Below are 19,790 nucleotides of genomic sequence, written 5' to 3'. Positions count from 1 at the left end.
GCAAATACAAATGAGGACTAAATTCTACTTGTTAGTTTATTAACACAATGGGGGTGGGGAAGTTCAGGGAACTCGCACTTGAAAATACAATGACTAGAAGAGGTATAAAATAGTAAGCACTTAAGTATGACACACGAGTGACACAAATTGCTTCTGTACGTACTCGTCTACCCTTATCATAAGCCTTATTTAATTTTTTAGAGAAGCCTCCCAAAGAAAGTAATAATTTATCATTTGAAAGCATAGACATGTATACAAACAGATCTCTAGCATTTTTAACAAATCATGAAATCTACTTCTCCCCTCCTGCAAAGAGACTTTTTTTATACTTTTTTTTTTAAAACATGAAAATAGATAAGGACAGACAAGAGAGAGCACTTCTTGACAGACAGGAAAATTGACATAGGGAATCCTTTTCCAGAAAATGTGGTGTCAGTGACTCGTTTAGATGGCTTTCGTTTTTAAAGGATTAGATAAATTCACGGCAGATCAGTCTTATCAATGACTTTCAGCCATGATAGCTAGATGGAATCTCCATGGTCAGAGACAAGAAACCTCTCTGATTTATTAAGTGCTGAGGACTAGCCACCTGGGATAGCTTCACCGTGCCTTAGTTTTGGCATTGCCGGCCTGTGATAAACAGAACTCTAAAGTCAACAGACCTTGGCCTGATCCGGTGGGGCATTTTTATGCTCTTCAGATGCAGTGCCACCCTGACATTCATTTCAGTCATAGTTTGTTTCATTTTTTTTTTATTTTTAAAAAAGGCATCTCTGAGCTGTCAAAGTAGCTCAATATAGAAAAAACAAGCATAGCTCTGTGAATGTTTCTAAAACTGCCTCGTTCCGAGTCAGCTTGTATTACTACAAAGTGGAGACAGAACTCAGCACAAAAGGATTCGAGAGTGATCTTAAAAGGCCTTGCATGGGAGCCCAGTAACTGAATGGGGAAGATTCTACTTTCCCTCAATAAAGCTGCAGCGGTACTACTCTGCGTTAACTGCTTAAGCCACTGATGTAATTTCTGAGAGGGTTTTTTGATTGCGGTCTCTAAGCACTTCACTGATGACTGAAGTGGGGCTACAGCTCAATGATGCTAGATGCCTTGTTACATGATTCGATATGTTAACAGCTGGGAATTTTAGAAGCTGAGCTGGAGGAATCTAGAAAACCCTAGAAAGGACTGGATAGGCTCAATATCTGATTCAGTAAAGGCAGTTGTTTTTCTTCTTCCCTTGACTGTATGGGATTCTAGTTCGATTCTCCTATGCCTGCTTGTTTGTGAAGCTGGGTTTAGGTAGCCATCGGTTTCAACTACGCGCGCATTAACGGATGGGGTGGGCGATGCACAGTATTATTATTACGATTCATAATTTTAAAAAGAGCTTCCTCATCTTAAAAATAATATTTCCTCAAGTGTGAATAGGCCAAAAAGTTGTACAAAATCCAAAAGGGTGTTTTAACAGTCTGGTGGGCAGGGGGAGAAGTAAGGGAAATAAAGTTCACATTACCAGGCCAATTTCAGGCAAACCTTACTTCAGCCACTCACTCTCCACAGGGATTTGATATGGAGAGAAACAGCTTAATTAAGAACCTGGACTTATCCCCCCCCCCCCCGGCTCAATAGCAGAACTGTGATTCAAAATGACTTTTGTGGTATTTGGTTCCCTGTCAAGAGTTCTGCAATGTTTGAATCCGTCCAGAGCAAAAATGATATGCTACAGTTTCACAGCTCATGCTGGTTTCAGGTACCCTGCCTTTTTTTTTTTCCTAGGAGAGAGAAAGGGGGGAAAAACCCTCCCTCTTTTGTCAGCTTAAAGGAAACAAGAGCACTAGGCAGCGTTTGTGATTGTTCTGGGTTTATACTAAGAGACAGCATTATTAGGGGTGGGGGAGCCCACACTGAAAAATTCAGAACCTTACAATAGCTAAAATGTTTTCCGTTTCACAAGTTACACTACACATACTACAAAAGTGCAGGGAAAGAAGCTGCTGATTTTAATTTTTTTTTTCTTCCCTTTTGGTGACACTGAGAACTTTAAACAAATTTTGTTTTTTTCGAAAGAGCTTATTATAAAAATCAGCTAGAAATGTATAGTTCCGTATCTTCAGGTCATTTCAGAATCTCTTCAACCTCTCCGTATGATTTTTCTCTTGAGGTATGCAAGAGCTTTTGTTTAAAAAATACACGCTTTTCACGTATAAAAAGATCTGGATTTTGCTTCGCGTTGTAGTTTTAAAGAAAAGCAAACGGTCCCCTCTTCAAACAGGCGTTGTTCTCCTGTTGACCATGTTGATATGAAGTCCTTCGTTGTATTCCTTTTGAAGGAAATTGTGAACTTGAAGAAAACCCGCGTCTTGCTCCATGTTGTAGCTTGCGGCCGTGGTGATCTTCAAGGGCTCCCTGGAGAGCGTGTACATGGAGATTTCGTTCATGGGAATGGAACCTGCCATTTTCAGGCCAACGGGCGAAACATCCCTGGATGGAGAAGGCTCTGTAGACCGAGAGCTAGATCTGGACCGCCTTCTCCTGTACCTATAGCTTGGCATCCTGGCATAAGGGGAAGAAGAAGAAGTGGTCTTAAGGAACTCCCTCTTGGTCTTAAACCTTAGCTCTTTGTTCTTTTCAATATAGATGTTCACAGCTAGGACGCCAACTGTTTCTGCCACAATGAAAGACAAGGCTCCGAAATAAAAAGACCAGCCGTAATTGTATTGGTTCTTTTTGTCCTCATCCCGCTTGTCACTAGGATCACCTGCATTGCTGGATATGTAGACAATGATTCCTATTATGTTACTTAATCCTGGAGAGGGAGAAAGAAAGAGGGAAATTAGCCAGCTCGAGAGAATACCTCCATAACAAAATTGTCATCACAAGCCCTTGGGTTGGTAAGGATACGATTTAACCAGAGTGAAGCAATATACGACCAGCAATCTGTTGCATGGGTGGCCCATTATTATTATTATTATTATTATTATTATTATTATTATTATTATTATTATTTTGTGTATACCGCCTATACCTGGTTAACAGCACAAAGTTACAGCATACAAAGCACAAAATACATATTAAAAACAATCAAAGCACAGAATACATACTAAAATTACCGTATTTTGTGTGTGTAAGATGATTTTTTTTATTGTTAAAAATGTTTAAAATTGGGGGTCATCTTATACATGTCTTATAAACAGAGGGGAGACTTGTGATTTGTGGCATTTGCGGGCAGGAGATTGTCATCGGCGATTGGGCGGGTGATTGGTGGCTGTGGCAAGGCCTGCTGATGATTGGCTGCTACTGTGGCGATTGGGCGGGCGATTGGGCAGATGATTGGTTGCTTCTGCGAGGTGAGCGATTGCCGTCAATTCCCCTCATCCAAAGCCCAACAACTCTGGGGATCGTCTTATACACGGGGGCGTGTTATACACGGAAAAATACGGTAATCAAAACATAAAGGCAGTAAAACACAGCTTTTCACTCAACGAGGCTACACCTTCTCCCAAGCACATTGCAAGTCATCCTCCAGAGAACTCCACATGCCTTCTCACTGCTGATTCTTGCACTGCCGATATCTACTCCAACCATCCATTATCCGCTCACTGAAAGGATTTCATCTCGCAAGCGAACCTTCCCACATTCCTCCACTGGGCTGTTTCTCTTAAGTCGGTGACCCAGATGCTTCCAACATCCAGCAAAGGGCCTTTATGTCCCTTCCTCTTCTCCCCCACTCTCTGCTTTTCACCATAGTCCCTCAGAGCAGCGGTGTTCCCAAAACGTCGGCTGAGAGCCTCTGTCTTTTCTGGATCTTTGGCTGGGTTTGTTTTGGTTCCCCAGGCAAAGGTGTAGGCCAGGGGGAAGAGCTGCAGCTCAGCGGTAGAGCACCTGCTTTGCATGCGAAACGTCCCAGTCCCTAAACAGCCCTTAAAGCCCTAAATGGCCTTGGCCCAGTATACCTGAAGGAGCGTCTCCACCCCCATCGTTCTGCCTGGATGCTGAGGTCCAGCACCGAGGGCCTTCTGGCGGTTCCCTCACTGTGAGAAGCCAAGTTACAGGGAACCAGGCAGAGGGCCTTCTCGGTAGTGGCGCCCGCCCTGTAGAATGCCCTCCCACCAGATATCAAAGAGATAAACAACTACCAGGCTTTTATAAGACATCATGGAAGTTTTTAATGTGTGACATCTTAGTGTATTTTTGGTCTTTGTGGAAGCCGCCCAGAGTGGCTGGGGAAACCCAGCCAGATGGGCGGGGTACAGATAATAAATTATATTATTATTATTATTATCTACAGGTAGACTCCTAGCTTGAAAAAACCCTGGGGAGCCACAGCATGTCAGTGTAGACAACACTGAGCTTTGGTAGACTCATTCTGACTCAGTATGCAACAGCTTCCTGAGTTGCCCCCACACCAATTCCACATCCAGAAGACAATCAGGCTGACCGTTCAGCCTCACTGTATCACTGGCAATGGGACAGCACCCTACATTCAGGGGTGCCAACTTGAACAAAATATGGGGGAGCCAGGTAAGCCTTGGCCTGTCTAATCATTTGCCTAATCTGCTCCTAAGAGTTGGCTTTATGTCTCAGGCTGAATACGACACATACACACCTGTTCCACAATGGAGGGGAATGGCCGCAAAAGCTCAGGAGGAATGGCTAGGCTGGGGAGCTGCCACTTTTGCTCCCCCCCCCCCCACAACCCCCAGGACCTGCTGCCTACTTCGTAAGAGGACCTTGACTGATACCCTGAACTAGATGATGATTATGTTGATAACAACAACAACAACAACAATTTATTATTTATACCCCACTCATCTGGCTGGGTTTCCCCAGCCACTCTGGGCGGCTTCCAACAAAATATTAAAATACAATAGCCCTTCAGATATTAAAAGCTTCCCTAAAGAGGGCTGCCTTCAGATGTCTTCTAAAAGTCTGGTAGTTGTTTTTTCCTTTGACATCTGATGGGAGGGTGTTCCACAGGGCGGGCGCCACTACCAAGAAGGCCCTCTGCCTGGTTCCCTGTAACTTGGCTTCTTGCAGTGAGGGAACCACCAGAAGGCCCTCGGCGCTGGACCTCAGTATTCGGGTAGAATGATGGGGGTGGAGATGCTCCTTCAGGTATACTGAACCAAGGCCATTTAGGGCTTTAAAGGTCAACACCAACACTTTGAATTGTGCTTGGAAACATACTGGGAGCCAATGTAGGTCTTTCAAGACTGGTGTTATGTGGTCTCGGCAGCCACTTCCAGTCACCAGTCTAGCTGCCGCATTCTGGATTAGTTGTAGTTTCTGGCTCACCTTCAAAGGTAGCCTGACCAAGCTATAAGGCAGTGTTTCTCAAACTTGGGTCCCCAGCTGTTGTTGGACTACAACCCTCATCACCCCCTGTGGTTCTGCTAGCTAGGGATGATGGGAGTTGTAGTCCAGCAACTCCAGCCACTGCCCACCTGATTTGACTGGGCAGGAGCCTGCAGGATGTGTAGAAGTTGGTGGAGGATAATGTGCGGCTTGGAATCATAGAATTGTAGAGTTGAAAGGGACCACAAGGGCCATCTAGCCCAAGAATAAGCAGGTGGCCCTGTATGGGAATTGAACCTGCAATCTTGGTGTTATCAGGCGTGTGGGCTATTGAGCTGCCCAAATGAACCCTGCATCTTGAATCTGTCACAGCAGACATTTAAAGTGCTTCTTAAGTTCTTCTTGAGAATAAGGTGATGCTTTTGCACAGGAGAAACTCTCGACTGCTTTCTTTCTTTGCATATATTGCAAGAGCTGCATTCTTGTTACTCACTCCATCTGTCAGAGCATGGCTAGAAATTTGGCCCCGAGAGGATGTTTCACTGTAGAAACTTTGCAAAGACACGTGCTGCCTTTCCATAGTAAATACAAATGCAGAAAGCAGCCCCCAGCCCCTCCCTGCCCATACTACCGTGTGAAGAAAATCCATGAAACGGGCACAGTCAGATCGTCTGATAAACAGTGACCCATCTGCTGTGTTTGGAAAGTGTGTCACACGGCAAATCACGGAGGAGACAGCCAAGCCCAGATGCACAAGCACCTTCTTGGGGACGGTGAGGAATAACATCCTCTCTTTTATGTGTGTCAGTCACTGCTGTTACGTAATTATCCAGGGAGATTTCTCAAGCCCCCGGCAACTGGAGGCGAAGCTCGTACACCCACGCGGTGTATGTTAAAAGTCCTGTGCTCTGAAAAAATCTAGTGATGTGTTCCTAGAATAATAAGCACCCTGATATTTAGGGTCACTTCTAGCACGAGCGGGAGATGTTCTAATCTCTGAGCTCTCGCCTAATGAGGAGCTGCGGTGGTCTGCTTGTTAAGACAAAAGAGATTGAGACTTGCACTGAATGCTCCATTCTCTTGGGGACTCACATCGTAATAATAAGAAATAGGGAAAGGGAAAAAAAGGTCAGTAATTGCAAGACACTTGTTATTGGTCTTCTCTGCTGCATTCTCTTCTCCAACACCTTTGATTAAAAGGAAGACAAAATGTGTATTTTAGGTCCTCCTTGGTCCATGTTCTGGTAAGCTTCAGGTTGGGCTACAGCAATGCACTCTGCGTGGGAATGCAGTTAGTGGGCCAGAATATCACCACCATGCAATGCCACTGCAGAAGGACTTGTAATTGTGCTCCTGAAGGACCAGATGCACAGCCTGGGGGTCATTTTGGACTTACAGCTGTCCATGAAGACACAGGTTAATTCTGTATCCAGGGCGGCTGTCTACCAGCTCCATCTGGTATGCCTCTACCTGTGCACTGTCTTGCCAGAGTTGTACATGCCCTGGCTATCTTCTGCTTGGACTACTGCAAAGCTCTCTACATGGGGCTACCTTTGAAGGTGACTCGGAACCTACAACTAATCCAGAATGTGACTGCCAGTCTGGGATCATATCACACCAGTCCTGAAAGACCTACATTGGCTTCCAGTACCATAACCTTCCATAAGGTTATGGAACACCGGAATGAAATTCACGGCAAGTACTGCCTTGAAGGAAAACATTATGAAAATGATATACCGGTGGTACATGACCCCAGTCAAGTTAGCTAAGATACATCACCTGTCTGACAATAAATGTTGGAAGTGTAAAGAAGCAGAGGGGACTTTCTTTCACCTCTGGTGGACTTGCCCAAGGGTTAAGACCTTTTGGGAAATGATTTATAATGAGTTGAAAAAGGTATTTAGGTATACCTTTCCCAAGAAACCAGAGGCCTTCCTGTTGGGCATGGTGGACCAGAGAGTGTTAAAGAAGGACAGAATTTTGTTTATGTATGCTAGTACAGCAGCAAGAATACTCATCGCTAAGAACTGGAAGACACAAGATCTACCCACGCTGGAGGAATGGCAGACGCAGTTGATGGATTACATGGAGATAGCTGAATTGACCGGCAGAATCCGAGATGTGGATGTAGAAACAATTGAGGTGGACTGGAAAAAATTTAAAGATTATTTGCAAAAGTATTATAAGCTGTATGAATCTTAAGATTGTGCATGATTTGGAAAGGATATGCTTTAGCAACTATGATTAAGTAAACAGTAAATTAAGTGAGCAAAGAGAAAAGGAGACAATATGAATTGAACATGTTACGTTTATTTTCAAAGGTATAAAAATGGTGACATAATATATTGAATTTGGATACATAACATGTGAAAGTTACAATAAGGTATGATATAAGGTAACAAATTGCTGACATTGTTAATACAAAGAATGCAGAATCGGAAGGGGTGGGGAAGTCCAAGTTAGGACTCTTTTTTGTTTTGATTTATATTGTTTTGTTATATTAAAAAAAAAAAAAAAAAATGGTTTCTTGTAAATTTGTAGGTATGTTGTTTGCAATGTACAAAATTTGGAAAGAAACGCAATAAAAAATATTATAAAAAAAAATACATTGGCTTCCAGTACATTTCCAAGCACAATTCAAAGGGTTGGTGCTGACCTTTAAAGCCCTAAACAGCTTTGGCCCTGTATACCTGAAGGAGCGTCTCCACCCCATCATCCAGCCCTGATATTGAGCTCTAGCTCTGAGGGCCTTCTGGAGGTTCCCGGACTGCAAGAAATGAGGTTACAGGGAACCAAGCAGAGGACCTTCTTGGCTGTGGCGCCCTCTCTGTGGAACACCCTCCCACCAGATGTCAAGGAGATGAGTAACTAGACAACCCTTAGATGACATCTGAAGGCAGCCCTGTATAGGGAAGCTTTTTAATGTGTAATGTTCCTGGACTGAATTCAGTGCATTAGTGATGGTATGCAAAGCCTTTTGCAGCTTGAGACCAGGATACCAAAAAGATCCCCTCACTCCCTACAAACCCAGTTGATCACTGAGGGATGATCACCCAACTGATGCAGGAAAAGACTGTCTGAAGATACAATCTCCTCAGGGAACCTTTGCTACAGGGAGAGGATTTTTAGTGTGGCAGCACCTGCCCTTTGGGACCTCCCCCCCCCCCATCACTTATGAGACAGGCACCATCTTTGTTGCCTTCTCTCGAAGTGTATCGAATACCTTCCTCTTCCAACAAGCCTTTTAACTGGAGATTTCTGTTCCTAGCTTTTAATCTTCATTGGCCTACAGAAATCGTGCTTTCTTCTATTGTTAACTCGCTTTGAGGCGTTTCGTGGGAAGCGATTCATCAATAAAATGAATAAATGATGACCTACCTGCTGCAACAAAAAGAATCCCAGCGCTGAGGATAATGTTGTTCTTGCTGCTATAAATCCTCCCAGCTCCGATGCAGAGCCCTCCCAGCAACAGTAATACTGTGCTTAGAATCGGAAACACGCTAGAGGCCCGGACAATACCTGAGACCCGGGGAGGAGAGAAATGAAAAAGCACAAGAGATGATTTATCAACTTTGTTGTTTCCTTACGGGGAAAAAAGAAGGAAGAAGAATAAGTGCTTTTGTGGCAATTGGAAATGTTAACAGCTATCCCTGTGGACCATTTATTTATAATTAAGATTTATACCCCACCCTTTAAAACATATTGCCAAGGCAACCAAAGACAATGTATTAAACACACCTTGAAATACAGACTACCTTAAAATGAGCTGCAAATGGCAAATCTGCAAAAGAAGCGTTAGAAATGATTTTGAAAGAATTCACGGAAGACGCATCAACAGAAGTTTAAAAGTCTGATACAGTTTTTGGATAAACATGGTCTTTTGAGGGGAATGACCAGGGTAACAATTGGAGAGTCTCCACAAGGGGAAATGCGCCTCCTGTTTAGTTTTTCTAATGCGCTCTGCCATTTCTGCCGGAAAATTTGGGGTCATTACCATAATCAGCTTTCCAAAGCCGACTTGTGTGGAAACATATTCTGGCAAGCTACTAGCTAGAGAGGTTATAAAGAATAACCCACAAATTAATGCAGGGAAGTGGCATGAAAAATGTATGAGAAGGGCTACTGACTGTGAGCTGCCACTTGATACATGTGAATGTAGATAATCAAGCTCGCTGACTATATGACAGCTGTCCTGGAATCTCCCTGCACCCTCTCTATTCATCTCCTCTGCAAAAGTAACAAAGCCAGAACACCTTGGGCTTGAAGATGCAAAAGGAGCATTTGGTGCATGTGCATCTTTTGTGTGCCCCACGCTGCTCCAATTCCTTTCTGAACCATAACTGGGCATGGAAGCATGAGGATGGTGTGTGTGTTTGGAGGCATTTTGGTGCACTCTGGCACTTGTCATGGTCTTCTGTGTGCCAGAAGCAGTTTAGTCAGGCTGGGCACATGACCCCAGAAAACTGTCTGTGGACAAATGCTGGCTCCCTTGGCCTGAAAAGCGAGATGTGTGCCACAGCCCATCATCGCCTTTGACTGTCTAGGGGTCCTTTACCTGCTCAAAGGCTGAAAGCAAAAGGAACTGGAGATGACCAAAGAGGAGGCAAAGGAAGAGGGAGGGAGAATGAGAATGCATCTGTGTGAGAGAGAAAGTGAGAGAGAATGAATTGCAGTGAGGATTCATGATACGGGAAAAGGTGGCAGAGGGCAAGACAGCATCCTTTGAAGGATGAGAGAAAATATATCTCAAGCCTAGGAATGGGACCATAACAAGAGGGATCAATACTCCTGAGGATATTCTGCCGCTTTTTCACAGCGTTCTTTTGGGTGGATTTTACCATGGGGCAATTGGAGTCTTTGTGTCTATTATCCTAAAGGGCAAGCTGTACTTACCCCGGTAAAGGCTCACTGGTTTTCAGTGGAAGTACATCAGTGGAAGGCATACAAGTACCCGGAGGCTAAGCCACACTCACATCTTGGCTCTGCAACCGGGGTGGAAATGTATTGGGCACACAAGGCCCAAGGGTACCATAAAATGGCCGAAAATGGCCTTGGGCTAGTTTGGTTACAGGGCTATTTTATGCCTTGATCGTTATGTAGAAAGATGGCAACTGCTGTGTGTGATAATACCAACGATAATTCTGTTGACCCTCTGGTAGCAACACAGCAGGATATGCATGTTAAGGAATATCATAGATATTTAGTTACACCTGTCATGGTGAGGGACACAGAGGCTGAAATCTACAAAGGGCCACCAGAATTAAGATTCCACAGGTGATATATTTTCTAAATACAGCATGGCTATATTTAAATATTGTAAATGGTCAAACATCCTAAGAGGAAGCAGCCCGGTGATCCGCTGTACATTGGTTTTGTGTCTGAATATTGCATTATAATCAGGTTGTCTGTCAACCAGAGAACCCCTAGGGCTCATATTCATGACCCAAAGCAAATACCCTACGTGTCGCTTGCATAAACGGATTAACAGTGGTGGAGATTTCATTTGAAACAAGTCTGTTGGCTGCGGTTTTCTTATCACCCAGTGGTATTAGACAATTGCATTGGCTGGGGTAAACCTTCCTACGGATAGTGTGAGAGAGACACCATTGCTTTCTGCTACTAATAACTGTTGGGATGTTCAACCATGTTTAATATTCCCGTCATATCGAAATTGTCCTGAAGGATGGAGTTAAGGGCCCCCGAAGTATTATAACGGCTGTCAAAACGTTTGTGCAAGAGATGGAAATCAGAATTGTGAGCCTCCGGGCAATCCTGTTTAACTGTTTTAATCTTTGTGCAGCACCTGGAGGTTTTAGGTACTTAATAAATATAATAATAGTAGTAATTGCTTTCTGGTTGTGACTCTGCATGCGGCACATACATAATTACGAGAAAAATAAAGTCCAGGATGCAACAGGAGTGTATCCAAGTACCAGGAGTGAGTGGGGACAAAGGATTTGTGAGCGCTGATGCAAAATTCTGAACCCCGATCCTGACTGAATCTTATAGTAATTCAATCTTTTGAGTCTGTCTACATCAGCTCACAAGTAACTGAGATGTGTGACACTGACATGTTTCTCCTTACTGGTAATAAAATGTCAAAACATCAGAATATGTAAAGAGAGCCCTTCCTCCTCCATTCCTCCTTCTTGCAAACATTTTAGAATCACTTATTCATTATGCCTCTTGGGAAGAGGGTACAGAAACATGGAGCCGTGTTCCTGTTCTGCAAGCAACCCATAACTCCTGCAGTTTAAATGCTCCAGTTTTCCATGGGGATGATGAGGGCCACAACCACAACTGGGGTTCCCCATCCTGGTTTGCAGTTCTTGCTTGTGTGCGCATGGGGTGTGTGTGTTGCATATTCCTGCTAACATCTTCTAAAAACAGCTGCAGGGCAGATATTTTGGTATGTATCGATGGCCAATGACATGGTGTGTGGGTGGGTGTGTGCAAATCACACTCCAGTAAATGTCCCAGTAAAGCTTATGGTGTACATTACACATCTGTGGCAGAATGTGGCAGCTGCACATTCCACTCTGCTTCCAGGCTACAACGAAAAGGCAAGATTAGCGATCAAGGCTTGCTAAGGTAGCTCTTTGAAGCCGGTGATAGGCTGGGCACAATTGAAAGAAGATTGTTTTCAGTGTAGCTGCACCTGCTGTATACCACAAAGAAGCAATTGGCCTCAGTTTCCATGATGTCCAGTATCATCACTTCTACTCAGGCTCCTTCAGATATCACGCTGCAGTCTAATAAGCACAGTGCAACATTGCAATAACGTTGGCCGAATCTTTCTGCAGGCAAGGGAACGGAGAGCCATTTGCTTGGAAACAAACCCATCACCAGATGTATTTTGGGCACGAAAATATCTTCCTTATGCTCCTGTGCACATATGAACCACAGCTCCACCCGCCACTGGTGGTTTTATTTAGCTAGAAGCATTGATTGATTTTTGCTTAAGATTTTATTGATTTGTTAACCCCAAAAAAGTGCCAAGAAAGAAAGCAAAGAATCAGATTTTTAAACCACAAAGGGTCAGTGCCTGGAAGAACAAAAATGCAAAGAAACAGGGCTAGTAAAGTATTAACTCATAGCATAATGAAAGCACATGGTTCTGTTTTTCAGCATTCATAAGGACTAGTGGCCCAAGGCCAAACTGGTTGCTGATCTGTGTGCTATATGTCTCTTCACCTCAATATTCTCAATTTTACGACACAGCCTGTTATTCCCTTCATATCATTGCCCATACACTTATAGCCTCAGATCCAAGCAAGACAGAAAATGACCATTATATACTTTTTGTTAATTAGCATTTTACTCTCATTATTAAACTTGAATTAGAAGGGAACAAATAAACAGGACTGCATTTCACCATTCACACAAGTTTAAGCAGCTAAGGAGATGGAATAGATTATTTGGTAACTGTCCTAACTTGGATACACAATTAGAGTTGTTACAATTTATCTGGACATCTTTCAGTTTCATTGTTTATTCTCCCCCTCCTTCCAAGCGCCTTTGGTGCTTTCTTGGGGCATCGGTATTATGGGAGCTGTAACTATTGTATACAATTAGCTTAAAAAATGACATCTGCTATCAACTGTTAAGTGCCACTTCCTTTCCTCCTACCTTATTTATAAAAAGTCGAGCTTCTAGGGTGTTGTGGAATGTTCACAAACATTCTATCTCCTCCAGCAGAAGCTGTCAGTGGCAGAATGCTGAAAAAAGTATTTAACAAATCTGTGCGGGAAGCGAAAAATCTGTTTGGCCCGGGAAATAACTTGCCATGTGGAAGCAAGGATTTGAGGGAAAGAAGGATGGTGGGAGCAGAAACTTGGGAGGAAATAGTAGGCGCAAAGAATGCTACTATGAACTCAGGGAGCTATTTCGGGGAGGGGAAAACTTCATACAAGGGCAGGAGGGAAATCTGGGGACCAGACTAAACAGACAACATTATGTGAGGAGAGACAGAGGCAGTAGTGATGGGTGAATGATGCGTATTGTTCTAAATCTGTTGCCCTCCATCTGTCTCGAGAGACAATGGAGTGCACCTCCAGGGGGGGAAGCCCTAAGTGACCTCCCTGGGGCGCAAGCCTGGGCAGTGTTTATGGAGCTCCTGGGCTGCCCAGATAACAAGACCTCCGTCTTGGCCTCACTCCAAAGGAAAGCAGAGCAATACGTTTGGCACCAGCTTGGCTGCAGGAGTTGCTGGAAGGAGACATATCAGACACCATCCAACCGTCTCAGGGACTCCACTCTGGATTTGTGTAGGGTTTACTTCTTAGCCTTTTCTTTACTTGAAGATGTGCCACAACACAGAGGAGATTTGGGGCCCGTTTTCCTTCTCCTAGATGACCTACCTTCCCAGGTTGACGAGCCCCATTTGCCCCTTGTTTAAAAGTAGCCAGGCAAATGTTTGGTTGCATGTTTCCAAGTTATTAAAGGGATGCGGGTGGCGCTGTGGGTTAAACCACAGAGCCTAGGACTTGCCGATCAGAAGGTCGGCGGTTCAAATCCCCGCGACGGGGTGAGCTCCTGTTGCTCTGTCCCTGCTCCTGCCAACCTAGCAGTTCGAAAGCACGTCAAAGTGCAAGTAGATAAATAGGTACCGCTCCGGCAGGAAGGTAAACGGCATTTCCGTGCGCTGCTCTGCTTCGCCAGAAGCAGCTTAGTCATGCTGGCCACATGACCCGGAAGCTGTACGCCAGCTCCCTCGGCCAATAAAGCGAGATGAGCGCCGCAACCCCAGAGTCGGCCATGACTGGACCTAATGGTCAGGGGCCCCTTTACCTTTATTCCAAGTTATTGAAATCCTATTCCCATGCAGTGCTGCGGGCATCTGGGAAAAGTCCAACAACTTAGGTTTGTTCCTTTATGCATTTTCAGTGTATAAAACTGATTTAAGATGGAGTTAGAATGGCAATGATTAAGATGTTGGATATTTCACTTACGGAGAAGGTATTCAGAGCTGTCATGATCATAATCATTGTCTTCAGGGAAGTGGTTAATTCGAAAACAGTGTCCTTTATATATCCCTGGAAAAGAAGAAAAACACAAAGGAAACAGATCAGAGCTTGCTTGGAAGAGGCCTGCCTCACGCCTGCCCTGTCCCCTGCTAAACAAACCAAGGGGAGTTAAAGCTTGCATAAAATGGTTCCTGTAAGGCTGGGATCTTGGGCTGAATTAGTCCATCATGACACCTATATATTCCACGGGGGAAGGGAGGATGCAGTTTCTGAGAGTAGCTCTGTCTTTTTCATCCAGATCTAGTTCTGCTTTCACATTTCCTTTCCTTTCCTTTTTACGCTCCTGCTTTCACATTGTTATCTGCATCACTTGGATTTGCATGACTAGGGAGAGAGGGGAAGTTGAATTCAGTTTACATTTAAATGCAAAGTTACAGGATCTGCATTTTCCAAAGCAATACGGGAACTCAAGGACTGCCTTGAATTTAGCGTAAAGCGTGCAAAAAATAAATAAATGCATATATTAGTGAAAACAACATACAAAAACATGTTACATAAGGGTGAAAGGCTTTGTTGAAACTGTACCTTAGGCAAGATTGCATACCAAAATGATGCTGAATTTTCAGGAGGCCTTTATAAAACAAAACAAAACTGATGTAGAAATGTGGAGAGGCGAACTTAAGGCTGGAAGAATGAGAGAACCCCAAAGTGACCTGTTCACCCTCCCCGTTGCATGCCAACAGCCATAGGGGTGGGCGATACTTTCCCCCTACACTATGGTACTATGGAAAGTTGTCTCTCCCAAGGTGCGCAGAGACATGTTTCATGTGTCTTTCTGCAAGACTGCAGCCTCCTTTGTGTATTACAGTGGTACCTCAGGTTACATACGCTTCAGGTTACATACACTTCAGGTTACAGACTCCGTTAACCCAGAAATATTACCTCAGGTTAAGAACTTTGCTTCAGGATGAGAACAGAAATCGTGCTCTGGTGGCACGGCGGCAGCAGGAGGCCCCATTAGCTAAAGTGGTGCTTCAGGTTAAGAACTGTTTCAGGTTAAGAATGGACCTCCGGAACGAATTAAGTACTTAACCTGAGGTACCACTGTATATATGAAATTGAGTCCCTTGCCATAGGCCCTGCCCCTGCCTGACACCAAGACACTCCTGCTTGCTAGCCACACTCTCTTGATATCCACATGTTTAGTATGGACATCTGCAAAAGGGATGTGTAGGCCCAGGTCTATGCACATGACAGGTGTACAGGTGTGCCAGAAGCCTGGGACCCTGAGGGGCTGGAGCCCAAATGAGGATGCCACCTCAGGGGCACAGCTAGCAGCACCTGCTTCCTTCCTACTTATGGAGCCCCTTCAGTGCATCTCTTCCCATCTTTTGTCCTCCATCACCCATCAGCAAAATCATGTCAGCAAAAGGGGAGGTGTCATGGGAGAGGACACGAAGCACAGTTCGCACAGAGAGAGAGAGAGAGAGAGAGAGAGAGAGAAGGCAACATTTTGCTGCTACCCACTCAGGGTCCCTCCATCAACCATCTACCACCCCCCATGAGTATACAATCCCTGGACCTTAAAAAAGGACCAAAGCATAGGACCCCTAAGGGGGGGGGGGAGATACAAAGAGGGGAAACAAAGAGGAGGGGGGAGAGGAGGAGGAGGAGGAGGAGGAAGAGGAGGAGGAGGAGGAGGAGGAGGAGGAGGAGGAAGAAGAAGAAGAAGAAGAAGAAGAAGAAGAAGAAGAAGAAGAAGAAGAAGAAGAATTTTTTATTTATACCCCACCCTTCCCAGTTCAAAAACCCGGCTCAGGGCAGCTAACAACAAATTTAAAACACTTATGGTGCAGTATAAAAACATGAATAACAATAAAATTCAAAGTTCAGAAATCAATTTAGGGGAAATAAGCCTTAGATAATCACCAGGGCTAGCTGGCTGAATTAGTCCTACTTGGGCCAGTGAGGAGGCCAGGGGAGAATTTGCTGTGGGGTCTCAGAGCAGGTAATCTTCATAAAAGGGGAGGGGGAGGGAAGAGAAGGGAAATAAAAGATCAGGCTGAATTCAAATTAAAGGCCAGAAGAAAGAAACGAGAAGAAGAAAGGAAAGAGAGAGAAAGGGTGGGGGGAAATAAAGAGACAAAAGAAAAGAAACCTTTAAAAAAGATAAAAGGACTTCCAATTTTCCATCTGTTGGTTACAACCCCCCCCCAAAAAAAAAACTATTTAAGACATTCAGTCCATGATAACATCCATCTTCTCCACTTTCTGCTACGGTCTTCAGAGTCCTTATGCACCTTTCCACCCTAATCTTGTGCTACAATTGTGCATTTTCAGCTCGTAACAAAGCAGACCTCCTTTGGGCAGCTCTCCTCCTTGCTGATCTCATGCGGAGGAAGACTGCTCCTTTCCCGCTGTTATTTAAGATGGGCTCTAATTTAAGCGTCTAGATTTGAGTGCCAGTTTTGTGAGACTCTGTCAGAAGACATTTAATGCTGTCATTACAACGTAAGCCATGCGCCAGGTGATTCAAGCTGTCCATAGAACGTGCCGTGAACAAATTGGAAGCATCGCATGGCGGCTTTAATAACGTAGGTGGTCAGGGTGGAGGCAGCTGCCAGAGGTGGAAAGGAGAAGGGGAGAGAACATCAGGAGGCAAAACACACATTGATTTGGTCCTGGGGCTCTCAAAGCAGGCAGTTGCTGCGTAGGGCAGGAAATTAAGCTTTCTTGAGGAAAAATACACAGAGGATAAGTGGTTGCCATCAGCCAGTTGCTGTCTGGCACCCTGTGAGTTGTGAAACTTACTCAAGTGCCTGTCCACATGCTGCTTATCTGCACATGTTCTGTTTTTGAGGCCTAGCTTTACAAAGTAGCATTTTACCAGAAAGTTTCACCTCACGCGGTGAAACAGGAGGCTCCGCCCCTTCCTTGGATGCCTATGGAGCAACTGCGAGGCGACTGGAAGCCATTTTCAATTAACTGCAGTTAGCACTGAGTCCAAACCCTAAACTGTGGTTAATTATAACTATGGTTTATTGAAAAGCATCTTCATAAGCAATGTTTTGCAGCTGGCTTTTTTCGATAAACCACAGCTCAGAGTGAACACAATTTAGGAAAGCGTCTGAGGAGACTGAGGCTTGTTCATGTAACTATAAACTGCAGGTCTTTATCATGTCTAAATGCAGGGCTGTCTTAAGCATATGTGGTGCCAGGGTGCAAATATCCGCCTGGCGCCCCCCCTTGGTTGCCCAGTCCCAGGTGCGCAGGAGGGCGGAGCCGACTGGCCGCCTCAGCGTCTTGCTGGCTCGGTCGCCCCCAAACTCGTGGCGCAGCAGAAGAGCCCGCCGCAACGCTCCAACCGACGGGCAAGCTCTTCCCTGGACTCAACTCTTGGGCCCTGGACTCTTGGCCTGGCACTCCTGAGAGCCTCATGCCCGGGTGCCCCACACCCCTAGCGCCTATGGGTAAGACGGCCCTGTCTGCATGGAGCCCCTGGCACTTCCTTGCAATTACAGAGTTGGATTGAAATATTTAAGCACCTTGGATTGATTCCTATGGCTTTGCAAGCAGAAGGCACCTCACACAATCAATGTTTTATTGAAATCAATATCTTCCCCATCTGCAGCTCCTAGGAGAGATGCCCTCAAAGAGCCTATCCAGAGAACTGGGAGTCCACCTGAACAGTGTGGGCTGTCTTGTTGGGGCTGAATGAGAGGGGGAATATCCCCTGAAATCAGGCAGAGGAATCTTGCAGCTGCAGAGCTCTGCTTGTACCGGATTTTCCTACCCCATTTCAGGTGATTTCCCCTTCTCATTGCAAGCCACATAATAGTACAGCCCACACCATTCAGGAAGACCATCCCCAACCTACCAGAGGAGCTTCTCAAGGAGTGGGAAAGAGAGGAGGGCAAGAGAATATTTGGTTGGGCAAGCTGCCTTCCACTCTTGCAGTCATTAGATTTCAATCCGCTAATTTTATTTCTGTTGTTATGTCAGATACCGTACAAGCTGAAGCTTAAAACCAAGCCTGTGCCTCCATTCTGGTGATTGACCAAGAAGACTAACTGTGATCTGAAAGAGGGTCTCGCTTATGCTGGGATTCCGTTGCATCTGATCCTCATGAGACAAGAAATACAGCCCTGTGCTGTTACAAGCTTGCTTGCTTCTCCCCTGGTCAGCCCGTCCCTTGGGCTCTGAAATTAGTGGGTTGATCAATCGGTGCTGAAGGAAGAGGGCTTGCAGACAGTGTACATGTGCAGCCTGCAGATGCTGGTGACATGATTGTGGAAATCGTCAGGGGGTGAACAGAGCACAGCAGTGAGAAGAACGACAAGCGTTTGGGAGTTACCGACAATGTCTGTTCTTGCTGTGTTTGTAATTCTAGTATTTGACTGAGTGCAGGATTTGAGGCTGACGCTTCCCATTTTGATTGTAGAGGTGACCAGAAACATGCAAGGCAACCTTCCTGTGGTGCTGGAATTCTTCCCAATTCCCTGACCACTGGCAGCAGTGACTGCCATTGTAATAGCCAACAGCCTTTTCTCCTTAGTGCCAAAGAAAGGTACTAGGTGGCAGGTGTTGTTAAAGACACATGGGGCATTGTTCTCCTCGTTTGCCTAGTTCAGGATGCTGCTTTCCCTGCAGTGGCACAAAGCTTTGATGATGATGATGATAATAATAATAATAATAATACTAATAATAATAATAATTTATTTATACCCCCAGCCACTCTGGGCGGCTCCCAACAGAATATTAAAAACACAATAAAACATCAAACATTAAAAACTTCCCTAAACTGGCCTGCCTTCAGATGTCTTCTGAAAGTCAGATAGTTGCTTATTTCCTTGACATCTGATGGGAGGGCGTTCCACAGGGCAGGGGCCACTACTGAGAAGGCCCTCTGCCTGGTTCCCTGTAACCTCACTTCTCGCAGGGAGGGAACTGCCAGAAGGCCCTCTGCACTGGACCTCAGTGTCTGGGCTGAATGATGGGGGTGGAGACACCCCTTCAGGTATACTGGGCTGAGGCCGTTTAGGGCTTTAAAGGTCAGCACCAAAACTTTGAATTGTGCTCGGAAACGTACTGGGAGCCAATGCACTACTTTGTGCAATGTCCAGTTGTACTGGCTTGTAACCAGAAATGTTATGGCGAGGTGGCTTATGGGTGCACTTGGGAGATCCATTGTAAAACAATGTGAAACTGGAAGAAGTTGAATACGTTGAAAGTTCTTTAATGCGTTAATTTAGAAAGGTTCCTTATGCAGTATATGCCTAAAAAGTATAGAGGCCTCCCCCCTCCCAATCCTGTCCTCTGCCCACTCATGGCAGTACTGCAGTTGTAAGTCCCTAACGTAGAACTTGATCCTGTCAATCCATTTCACTGCTTACACGGAGGGCTCTGGTTGACAGTGTTGGCAGTCAATAAAACATGAAGACTGCTGAGCTCGGCTATTGATATCATATACCAACTCACACTAGGGATGGATAACTTGAGGTCCTTCTGATGTTGCTTGCCTCCAACTCCCAT

General features: G+C 45.0%; 1 protein-coding gene across 1 annotated transcript in view; it reads right to left on the bottom strand.

Annotated features, from left to right (window-relative positions):
- Positions 1-18: 18 nt before the first annotated feature.
- The window catches only part of CACNG4 (calcium voltage-gated channel auxiliary subunit gamma 4), a 91,521-nt gene continuing 71,749 nt past the window's right edge, over positions 19-19,790 (bottom strand). The window contains exons 2-4 of the mRNA XM_083427916.1: positions 14,244-14,327; positions 8,671-8,811; positions 19-2,803 (exon numbers count right to left, since the gene is read on the bottom strand). Of these exons, the coding sequence (XP_083284042.1) occupies positions 2,262-2,803; positions 8,671-8,811; positions 14,244-14,327 (767 nt within the window). The 3' untranslated portion in view covers positions 19-2,261. The remainder of the gene's footprint in view (positions 2,804-8,670; positions 8,812-14,243; positions 14,328-19,790) is intronic.

This window comes from Podarcis tiliguerta, assembly GCF_965153285.1.
Source record: "Podarcis tiliguerta genome assembly, chromosome: 2".
Taxonomy (NCBI): Eukaryota; Metazoa; Chordata; class Lepidosauria; order Squamata; family Lacertidae; genus Podarcis; species Podarcis tiliguerta.
This window is presented reverse-complemented; position numbering and strand designations above follow the sequence as displayed.